This window comes from Pinus tabuliformis, chromosome 4_1 (assembly GCF_031772625.1).
Source record: "Pinus tabuliformis cultivar Carrire ecotype Pingquan chromosome 4_1, CPIR1, whole genome shotgun sequence".
Classification (NCBI taxonomy): domain Eukaryota; kingdom Viridiplantae; phylum Streptophyta; class Pinopsida; order Pinales; family Pinaceae; genus Pinus; species Pinus tabuliformis.
The window spans coordinates 988,554,517-988,566,111 of record NC_142303.1 but is presented as its reverse complement, the minus strand read 5'-3'; the positions used below and the strand labels follow the sequence as shown (position 1 = coordinate 988,566,111).

The window sequence follows — 11,595 nt, the reverse complement described above, 5'->3', positions numbered from 1 at the left end:
GAGAACGTGTACGTCGCTGATCTGTAGGATCACCGGCAAGATCACCTGCTGCATCCCGAGTAGCACGGACCCATCTTGGAAGTTGAGGATCCTGAGAAGGTGGGGAAGGATTATCATCCTCACTTTCATCATCTGAAGAAGAAATGTTTTCAAAAGTAGAAGAGATAGGAAGAGGTGGCACATCCGCTGGACTAGGCTCGCAGGCCGATTTATTTTCATCAAATTTTACATCTCTTCTAATGATAACATTTTTGGACTTAAATGGAATAAGTCTATAACCTTTTACATCTTCAGAATATCCAACAAAAGTACATTTCTCACTCTTAGGTTCTAAAGCTTTATGCTTTTTATCTGGAATATGGGCCCATGCTTCACTTCCAAAAACACGAAAGTGACTTACATCTGGTTTAATGGAACTCCAAGCTTCTTCTGGAGTGATATTATTTAGAACCTTAGTAGGAGTGCGATTGATTATATAATTTGCATAATTAATTACTTCGGCCCAAAAACTAAGACTGCGTCCTATAGATTGCAGCATACAATTAGCCATTTCCTTTAAGGTGCGATTTTTCCTTTCAGCTACACCATTTTGTTGTGGAGTGTATGGAACAGTATGTTGCATTTGAATTCCATTTTCGGTGCAAAAGTTGATGAAGGTGTTTTTAACATATTCTCCACCATTATCAGTTCTTAGCTTAAGAATTTGATGTCCAGATTGTTTTTCAACAAAGGCTTTGAAGGCCAAAAATGTGTTAAATACTTCGCTCTTGAGTTTTAAGAAGTATACCCAAGTGCGTCGGGAGAAATCATCAATGAAAGTTAAGAAATACTTGCAGCCAGAGAATGAAGCAACAGGAAGTGGACCACATAAATCACTGTGCACAAGCTGTAAAGGGGCCGAGGCGTGCCAAGAGGCACGTTTTTCAAAACTGTCCCAATGATGTTTTCCGAGTACACATCCGGAACAAACACCATCTCTGCAAGATACCAGAGGAAGACCTGTCACCATATTTTCTTTACATAGATGCTGAAGGGAGCGATAGTTTAAGTGACCAAATCGCTCATGCCAAAGTTTGCTCACTTCATCATTATGAGCAACAAATACTGAGGGAAAATTTGATGACCCAAAGTTGTGAAACTTATACAACCTTGTGGAATCATCAGCAATACCAGTAGCTAGAATCTGTTTAGGATCTCTCAGATCCTTGATTACAACATCATGAGGTGAAAATTCAACAATTTTACCTTCACCTGAATGAGTTATCTGATATACAGATAGAAGGTTGCAGGATAAGGTTGGAACACATAATACATCATTAAACTGACCATTGTCTAGATGAATAGTTCCAGTCCCTACAACATTAAGAGATCTATCATCACCAACATAGATATTTTTGGTGTTACAATCATTTAAAGAAGAAAACATGGCTTGGTTTTTGGCCATGTGATAAGAGGCTCCAGAATCAATGAGCCACTCATGAGAATGAGAAGAAGAAGATACATTTAATCCATAAGCAGACTGAGATGATTGACAACGACATGCAGAAAGTGCCATTCCGGAAGTTGAAGTTGAAGTATGCTCCACATGGATGTTATGTTTCTTCATTGCGGCTTCCAAGGCTTCCATCTTCTTAAAGCATTTAGATTCTAAGTGGCCATCTCGATTACAAAAGTTACAATGTCTATCAGTCTTCTTCCATTTGTTTTTATTGGTCTTATCATTTTGCTGAAATGATCTTTCATTTTGAGGCTGAGTTTGCTTAAGACCCTTGTTTGGTTTAGGACCATTCTTTTTAGGATATTACTTCTTAGGATTCTTTGAATTTGGTTGCTGCTGGGCGGCTAACGCTTTCTTGGAAGAGTTTCCAAGATTAAGAAGACTAAGGTGTAAGAGTTTTTCTTGTTCTCTTATTAAGGAATCACAAAAGGAGTCAAAGGAAGGGGCCTTGTAGTCTTTTCCTTGACAAATGAAAGCTTCCCTTGTAGAATGGAAAGTGGAAACAAATACAGAGTAGGCTGGTCCCAACTTAGTAAGGATGGAATAAATAAGGTTACTATCTTCTTTCTTAACCTTAACACCTTCCAAGAGATATCTAAGGGTCTTGAATTTGGACAAGAAATCTTCAATGCAAGAAAAATTATTAGGATCCAAAGTAAGCAACTCATTTTCAAGTTGATGGGCTCTAATTTCATTTTTAATCCCAAAAACTTTAGTGATTTTTTCCAATGCTTCATGAGGAGTCTCAAGTTCTGCAATATGGAATCTAAGATCAGGAGAAATAGACATCCTTATCAAACCACGTGCTTGATCTTGTCTATTTTCCCATTTTGCAGCCTTGTCTTCATCTTTTGGTTTCTTCTCTTGGTCTGTGGCTATTCTGTAGAGACCTTTACTTCTAAGTAAATCTTCCATGTAGGCTATCCATTGGAAGTAGTTAGTGCTGTCAAGAATGACTTGGCATGGACTTTCCATTTAAAAAAAAAAACGAAGCTGAAGATGCTGAAAGTAAGTGTTCCAATGGATAGATCTCGAAAAATTAGGCTGTTTTAAAAAAAACGGCTCTGAAAAAGGCTTCCGGATGAAGAAGTTATGGCTTTTTGAAAAAAAATTGTTGAAGTTGCCGGCAAAGTGCGCGAATGTGCGGGAATGAAAAAATCCGCCCCAAAAAAATGGAGACTTGAACCCAAGACCTCTACTCTTTTAAAATAGCTTTGAACCAATTGATCTATACAAAAAATTTGAGAGAGAGAGAGAGAGAGGGGCGGGGGCCCTTGGTTTGCATGCTTGCCTTGAGAAAAGCTCTTTTTCCCTACAAAACACAAAACCCAACACGAATATGCAAAGAAAAACGAACCTTGCGGCTCGAAGTTAGCTTTAGCCAAAAAACTAGATATTTTAAAACAATAAACATTGCAGCTCAAAGTTAGCTTTAGCCGAAAAAAACTAAATTTTTTCTCAATGTTTCTGATTTTCCGAGATCACACTAAGGTGCAGGGAAAAGAGCATACGCATGAGAAAAAATCCTTCCTTTCTGTTTCTGATTTGCCCAGATCGCACAGAGTCGCAGGGCAAAGAGCATACGCAAAAATGAAAGGTATAGATCCGGTTAAAAAAAATGGCTAAATAAACCGAAACCGAAATAAGCAGAGAGAAAATAACAGTAAACTGCAAAAACACTGTATACCTCCCGATCTGAAAAATGACGCAGCTAGGGCTACCGGAAACCTTTTCGCGTGAAACGAAAGGGGTTCCTCACTGGAACAAATGCTCCGAACGCAACAGAGCAGTCCTCTCGGCCCGAAAGCAGTCAGAAACAACAGATCTAGGAAACGACAGCCGCATGCAGTTCTACCGGCTTCAGATTTGGATCACCAACGGACGCGGCCCTCAAATAGCTCCGATACCATGTAGGAATTTACAGGGTAAGTTCCTCAGAAAGAACACCAAAAGGACACCGCTCACAACCAGATCTCAAATCAATACACCAGTATTTTTGACGTGGTTAAAACTCTCAAAGAGGGAAACAGTCCACGGCCTGTCCCAACGTGGTACTACAGGCAATTTATTAATCAAAGAATGAAAATTTACATAAGCTTCTCTCATGCACGGATTACCCGAACAATGACCCTCCATACGCTTTAAATAGAACTCATGGACCAATCGGGTGTCAAGCCACGGATCAAGTGTCGGTAATACCGAGGAGAGAGTGAACCGTCGGATCACTACATATCGTGACCATCGGATTGTAAGTTACAAAATGTACAACAGTAAAGAAACACACTTTACCTAACTCTATACCTAACTCTATACTAGACCAAGTTGAACTTAACTATTTCCTATGTGTCGGAATATCCTAACAGTCCCTAGAGAATTACCAATTCTTCTGAAGATATCCTTGGTCCAGAAATGGAGAGGCAGACCAGGAAGACGAACCCATATTGGCCCTGCCCCAAGTTGTTCTCTGTTCGGAGCAAAAAGCGAACTCCATCTCCTTAGCATAACTGGGGCCTGTTCGATGTGCTAGAAGGAGGATAAGACTCAGTTGGTGTGTTAAGCTCGCGCGAAACGCAGGGCGAACCAACCACGAACAAATGTTTGTACCATAGGCAGATTAGCCAGGTGATGGCCCCAAATTTCCGCAACCCACTATTTAAGTCTCGTTGCGGTGTAGTTCCTGCACAGACCTTGCCAACCAGGACCGTCACTGCCATATCCATGGTGTCTTGCCACTGAAAGTCTTCTTCCCAATCAATGAAAACTTCCTGTGTCCTAGGCTTGACACACCTTTGCTTCTTCCCGAGGGCAGGCTCCGCTTCCTCTGTTCCCTCAAGGGTTTCTTCAAGATTAGGGTTGGGAGAGGTAGGGTTAGGGTTAAGGTTTGGAGATAACGGTGTAGAGCTAGAAGGGAAGGTGTTCAGGAGGGGAGGGACATTAGTGTAGCTACCAGAAGGCTGAGCAGACTCCAAGGGTGGGGTAGTGTGAGCAGAATAGGGCGGAGCTTCTCTGTGCGGGGACTGAGATGGGAAATGTGAGGCCGCTGAAGGATGGAGGGAGGATAAGCTGGAAGATCCAGCCGCCTGTTCAGAGCCAGTAAGTGTGGAGCTGAAATGATGGGGGATCGGCGTCAAGGGGTGCAGCGGATGCCGGCCAGGTCAGAGGTACTTTCGGGAGGTCGATAACGACGATGGGCTGTCCCGAGAGCGACGTAAGCGGAGCCATAACCTTAGTGAGCTCCCTACTGAACGAAAAATATGCCTCGATATTGGTCTGCCTGCCGTAATCTGGAGTAATTGACACAGGCGGAGACCAAACCCTACAACGCTAAACCAAAAACGATAGTGCAGTCACCGTTTCGGGAGGTAAGCAGGAAGCGAAGAAACAGGGGTCGCTGGCCGGTTATGGGCAAGGTGCTGCAGGGGAAACGAACCTAGTCCGCTGGCTGGACCCAGCTGTACTATGGAGGGCCTACCTCGTGTCAGGGCGTGGTCGCGCCAGCTCTATCGTCGCACTCTGTTGTTGCCATCATGTCATCACAATTTATTATTCTAAATGTAAAACGAAATATTCTAACCCAATATATAATTTTATTTGTAACATTTGCAACATTTTTTATTAAAAACTTATTATTATTATTATTATTATTATAATTATCCAAGTGAATGTTTTAAAATATTGAAAAAACAGTGTATTTGAACACCGTAAGAGATATACTTCAGAATTTTCTCCTCCTTGAATTTTAACTTTCCAAATTTCGGAAAAATCCCCGGATCGAATCGAATTCGAATTAATTGAATTTAGTAACTATGGATTAAACAGGTTGGAATCATTTGACTCTCTTATTTTTTGTTTTTTTCAGTTCCAGCTTACACAATTGTCGTTTCGAGCTGAATTTATCTGCAGTGCTGAATTGGCGGGCTTCGTGGATGCTGGCTGTGGATGTTTCCAAGCTCTCGACCACCACAGTGGAGTGGTTGCGTCTGCCCAACTTGCACTCCACGTGATGGGGTTGGTTTGTGTCTTCAACATTATTCAACTCCTTGCTTTCATTTTCACGTGCCCCAGGATAGATGATGGCAGCAAAATCATTATTTTAATCCACGTTCAATGGTGAAATTCTACGCAGGTCCCTCTGTTTTAGTAGCAGAAGCAGATGACAGTCAAGCCGTCAAAATTTGTCAGTTGGTATTGCCGTGTCACTGATCATTATTTTATAGTGTCCTTCCATAATGCAGGATTGAAACAATAATGCTAATCAAAATAACCAGTCTCTCCCATTTCTTATTCCGTGTTTTCATAAAAATTCCTCGAAATCATGAATTGGTTTTGGCTGGCTGCCATTGATCCATCGTAGCAGCCAGCTGTTAAAAACTGGCATTGACCATGAAAATGGCAGTGGGCTAGCTGGCAAGCACAATTCAGTCCTTCGATGTGAAGTGTATATAGCCGTTGACAGTACAGCACATGCTGGTTTTACGTTTCTATTTTAGCAGCCTCTTCGTTCAATGGCGGAATTGAAGAGTGGGTTTCCTCGTACTTCTAACCAGCCAGCCTGTCTGCCTGCAGTCCTATGAATGTACAGCTCACTGTAACGCCAGAACTTGCCTCCTGCATGCTTCAAACGAGTTAAGTATGACATGGTAATCTAGTTGTTTTCTATTAAATTTATATTACTGAGATTTATTGGTCTAATTAAAATACTTGAAGCTACAGCTACACCATCGTGCCTACAGGAAATTGATATTTTTTTACAAAATTTCAAGACTAATATAAAAGATTACAATTATGCTCCAGAATTAAGAATGTTTCCATCCAATTCAATATTTAATTTAAACTTAGTATCTGAATAGATTATCACAGAAACTACCTACCTTAAAATCATGTTATATGGATGATTAACCTAACTTAATTCCCTATATAAAACTAAAATACTGAACCCCAAATGTCGAAGACCCGTCTCATCACAAATTCATTGCATGGATGCGGTTTCAGACATTCAACCATTACACAGAAACCGCTAAATGGTTTTAAAATTAAATGAAAAGAGGTGTAGTCATATCAAACTAGATTAATTCCATATATAAAACTAAATACTGGACCCCAAAATACTTGTCCCCAAATGTTGAATCTTGACTCGACTTCTCAACTACGAATCCAATCCATGGAAGCGGTTTCAGATATTTTCTAACATTCACGCCGTAACTGCCAAGTGGATTTAAAATAAAATGAAAAAGCAGGGTAGCAGTCTTGGGAAAATTGAAAATTAGGTGTAATTACTGAAACATAAATGGACAGCCTGGCATTATGGGGTTAAGTGACGGGCAAACATTATTTAAATGGAGTGTGGGATCCGCAAGAGGAAGAGACGGACCCGTGACAGGAGGCGCTGTTCGAGTACGTACCCTCTCCTCTCTCCTCTCACTTTCAGATTTAGTAGAGTGGCCGTCAAGCTCCCATTTCCTATAAATTCTCTGCCTCTCGCTATTTCTTCATTGTGGAGCTCTCGTTTTAGATCTTTGATACACACTCTTCTGTTCTCTTCAGTTCAGTCTTCAGGATGGGATTGGTAGGTCGTATGATGCACTGGCCCTGTGTTCTCGGTAGCATTGTAGTGTTGTGCAGCCTGATAGTGGGCTCTCAATGTGCAGCCTTCAATGATTTCTTCTACCCCAGTTGGGCTCTTGACCATGTTATGTACGAAGGGGAGTTGCTCAAACTTAGGCTCGACAACACTTCTGGTATTTATCTATTCCATTTTTCTTCCCACTTACTCTGCTTTTACTTGTGCTTTCTGCAGTTCATAATGTTGCTGTGTTTTCAGGTGCAGGGTTTGCTTCCAAGAGCACATACATATTCGGAAAAGTGAATGTGCAGATTAAGCTCGTTCCTGACGACTCTGCTGGCACCGTTACTGCTTTCTATGTAACTACCACTCTCCATACATTCATCAGATTGCATTGCCTTTCTTAGGTTCTCCATTTTTTTTAAACTTGCGATGATTTATACCTTATACTTGGTGATTGTAGATGTCTTCCCAAGGCGATCAGCATGACGAATTCGACTTTGAATTTTTGGGGAACACTTCTGGGGAGCCGTACGCTGTGCAGACGAATGTTTATTCTAAGGGGGTTGGCAAGCGCGAGCAGCGGATTTTCTTATGGTTCGACCCAACCACGGATTTCCATAACTATTCCTTTCTCTGGAACCGCCAGCAAGTTGTGTGAGTATATATATTTAAACAATTATTGTTGTGATGCCTAGTTAATTTGTTAGTTACAGTATTTGATGAGAGATTAGCTGTCCATTGATTGATTATTGATGGTTTGATGGATGGAAACAGTTTCTTTGTGGACGATGTGCCCATACGGGTATTTCAGAACAATGAGAAAGTGGGAGTCCCGTATCCTCAAACTCAACCCATGGGCGTCTACTCGTCAATATGGAACGCAGACGACTGGGCTACTCAAGGTGGCCTCGTCAAGACCGATTGGAGCCACGCGCCTTTCGTTTCCACATACACAAATTTCAGCATCGATGCCTGTGATTATTCCTTGAAAACGACCTGCTCTTCGTGGTGGGATGAACCTGCCTACGCTTCGCTCGATGCAAAGCAGAGGCTGAAACTGAAGTGGGTGCAAGAGAAATACATGACTTACGATTACTGCAAAGATTCAGCCAGGTTTCCCACGCCTCCACCAGAATGTAGTGCTTGAAGTGGGGTCTCTTAACTTGAACTCACAGAAAGATCTCATTATCACATTATCACATATTTCATTCCCCCTTTATGAGGTTACCACATTTCTGTCAGCTTGGATGGTGGAAATTGCTGCGGGAGGACACGAAAGTTCATGTTTTTGTGGCGGCGGAGAAGAGAGAACAGGGCCTCTCTGTCTCTCCTCAGCCTTTGCATCGTCATTGAAGAATTTTGAAGTGCTGTCCAGGGCACAATTGGACTTGTAAAGTGCCATCCATGACACAATATTTACCTATTTTGAGGGCATTTCTTGGTTAAAAATTGTGTAGCGTATTTTGATTTTGAAATTAAAACTTTATCTATGTTATATATTCATTTGAAAATGATTATTTTATTAATTTGTGAAACATGTATGTAGTTGGAGGAAACCTAACACAACATTCATACTATATTACTCATAAAATTAAAACTAAAAACCAATATAAAATAAATAAACGTTATTACAAACATATAGATAACGAACCTAATTTAATTTAATTTTATAAATGGCAAACGTTATGATTCAAAGAGAAGTCAATTTTTTGCTCAGTTTGGGTATAGTGAAGTCTGTCGTATTGAACATTCATGACTACCTTTGTGACGTAACTATTCGTATTAAAATAACATGGCCTTAAAATAATATATTGTTATTTTACACTGCCGTTTATTACCAAGCAATCGACCTGAGCAATAGCGGGTAGCAAATCGATGAGCTCCCAACCCGAGATCTGTGACCACTATGCCCGGACCCAACTCCCAACTATTTCGTAGAATTTTAAAAATTTAAATTTAATATAGAATATATTTTATTAAAATTTTTCGAAATTAATTTGATTCTTGAATTGAGGTTTCTGTGGTTTATAATAAGTTTATGAGAAAGTTTTTGGTAAAAATTTGTTTTGAATCAGTAAGTATTTTAGAATCAGATTATGGTAACTAATTAAATAGAGAGATCCATCATTCAAATGGTTAGAAAGAAATAGTTAATTTTGACTAAAAGAAACAGCTAAGATTGACTGGACTACAACTAAAGCTAATTGGATCAAAAGTTTAAGAAAATTTATTAATTAATTAGTTAATTAATTAATTTGTTAAATTTATTAATTTTTATTTAAATCAAATATAACTAAATATATTCATTAATAAATAACTAAAAATACTCATAAACCTAAATTGAAAACATTAAATTTTTAATCTTCTATATAACTAAATCAACCATGTGTAAAAACTTATATTATACTAAATATGAGTTAAATAATAAAAAAATTAATTTTGAAACATTAATTTTAAGTTTTTCCAGAGTAAAGTTAATAATAAATTTGTTTTCTGGATCATCACATATTGTATGTGATTTTATTGTGCATTTAGAACCTAGTAATGTGGAAGAGAAATTGATTATTGAAGAAATTAAAAGTCAAAGTTAATAGCTAGGAAGGAAATAATAAAGAATGAAATAAATATAATAATAATTAAATTAAAACCAAAATTTAATAAAATTATATATTTATTAAAATTATTTTTTTATTAAAATTAATATAATTTATTAAATTCATTATTTTTTAAAAATCAATTAAAACTCTAAATTAATTAAAATTTAAACTTAATTTATTTATATGATTCATATTAACCCTGAAAAGTTTTAATATTTCGCCCTCCATTGATTTCTCTTTAGAGGTGATAGGTGATATGTAATAGCTTGAGCAATTCTTTAACCAAAATAAGGGATGGGCCATCAAGCACAAACTAATTTGTGGGTATGAGTTTGTGTTTGAATTATTCTCTTTTGTATTTACTCATGTCTATGTATGCATAGTATTTCTCTTTTTGCTCGACCCATATGCAACACCTATTAGTTAACAATTTGGGTTTTTAATGCATTGTTGTTAAATTCTTTAGCCAGAATAAGGGATGGCCATCATTATCTAGCACAAACTATTCTGTGGGTATGAGTTTGTGTTTGACCTATTCTCCTTTGTATTTATTCTTGTCTATGTATCCATGATATCTTCTCTTCTTGCTCAACCCATAGGCAACACTTATTAATCAACCATTTGGGTTTTTTATGCATTGTTGTTGAATTGTATAATAGGCTATGGTGACACAATATGTATATAAGAGTATTATTAGTGAAATGTTATGCATTGTTGTGAAATTGTATAATAAGGTTGTGGTGACACAATATGTATATAAGAGTATTATTAGTGAAATGTTATGTCATCCAGGGGATTTAATAATGAACATAAGTTATAGTTAAATTTGTCCCACAACTTATCAAGAGAAATAAGAATAATTTAAGAGTGATTAAATAAAGGTTCGGGTAATGAGATGATTAAAAAATGTTGAGGAGCATCAAGAAAAGAGATATAAATGTTGGTGATGAATGGAAAGGGTGAAATAATGAGATAGATTAATGAAGAAAATAAGAGATAAAGAAGAAAAGACCACTAAATCTCAAGGGAGAAAGATGACTAAGAATAAATAGGGAGGTAGTTTTAGATAGTGTCATAGGATAGAAGACATGATGACTAGATATGATGCATGGTAGGTGAATATTGGAGGTTGGAGTTTTATATGAAGTGTACAGTTTTTAGGATCGTATCCTACTATTGTTAATTTAGGGTACTTAGGAGTTAGTCAATTAATGTGTGTCGCCATCTTCTTTAAATAAGGCCCACTAGATACTGGATAGTTATTTCATGTAAAATGTCCTCTTTATCAAATAAGGCAATACTTGGTACTCATTATTGATCTAATTGTAAGTAGTTAGGGTTTTACTATTGGGAATCTATTTAAAGAGCTAGGAGGCTACATAATGCTTTTATTGAGTATTGTTGTAATTGGAGCTATGCCTAGGAGCTCTCTCTCTATTCTCTCTACTCTCTCATACTCTTGCCTACTTAGAGCATTCTTGGAGCACTCTAGCATTGGAGAAAGGAAAGCAAAGGAATGAAAATAAAGGCAAAGGAAAGCGAAGATTAAGAAAGGAAGAGTTGGATCAGATAGCTACAATGGGATTACTTGTAGGTGTCGAGTTGCATGTATGATTTTCTTACTAGTTTTGGCATGCATGGTACATGCATTTGTGTATTTGGTTCTTTTGTTGTCACTAGCATAGGTTTTTCCAGGTGTGAAAATGGTTTCAGCCTTGCCTTACCATTTTCAGATAGCCATGGTGTGATGGGGTTCTTTTACTTGGTTGAGATAGATTTCTGGATGGTTTCAAAACTGAGCGGGGTGGTCTCAAGAAAAATCCCAAAGGCTTAGGAATCCCTTGACCGTAAATGGTGGGATACATGATAAAGCATGAGGGTAGAGACAGGAAAATTCTTCACGGTTTAGGTGGAGAGATCTAGAGGTATCCATG

The 11,595-nt window shown here is 38.2% G+C and overlaps 1 protein-coding gene across 1 annotated transcript; it reads left to right on the top strand.

Moving 5' to 3' along the window:
- The first annotated feature begins 6,980 nt into the window (after nt 1-6,980).
- Nucleotides 6,981-8,513, top strand: LOC149179458 (xyloglucan endotransglucosylase protein 6-like). Its single transcript, XM_089420667.1, has 4 exons — nt 6,981-7,236; nt 7,320-7,420; nt 7,525-7,718; nt 7,839-8,513. The coding sequence occupies exons 1-4, from the start codon at nt 7,056-7,058 to the stop codon at nt 8,209-8,211; spliced, it is 849 nt and encodes a 282-aa protein (XP_089276793.1). The 5' UTR covers nt 6,981-7,055; the 3' UTR covers nt 8,212-8,513.
- Nucleotides 8,514-11,595: the final 3,082 nt, after the last annotated feature.

Coding starts and splice junctions, on each gene's coding strand:
- LOC149179458 (XM_089420667.1), top strand. CDS start 7,056: ATGGGATTGGTAGGTCGTATGATGCACTGGCCCTGTGTTCTCGGTAGC. Junction 7,237..7,319: donor TAGGCTCGACAACACTTCTG/GTATTTATCTAT, acceptor CTGTGTTTTCAG/GTGCAGGGTTTGCTTCCAAG. Junction 7,719..7,838: donor TGGAACCGCCAGCAAGTTGT/GTGAGTATATAT, acceptor GGATGGAAACAG/TTTCTTTGTGGACGATGTGC.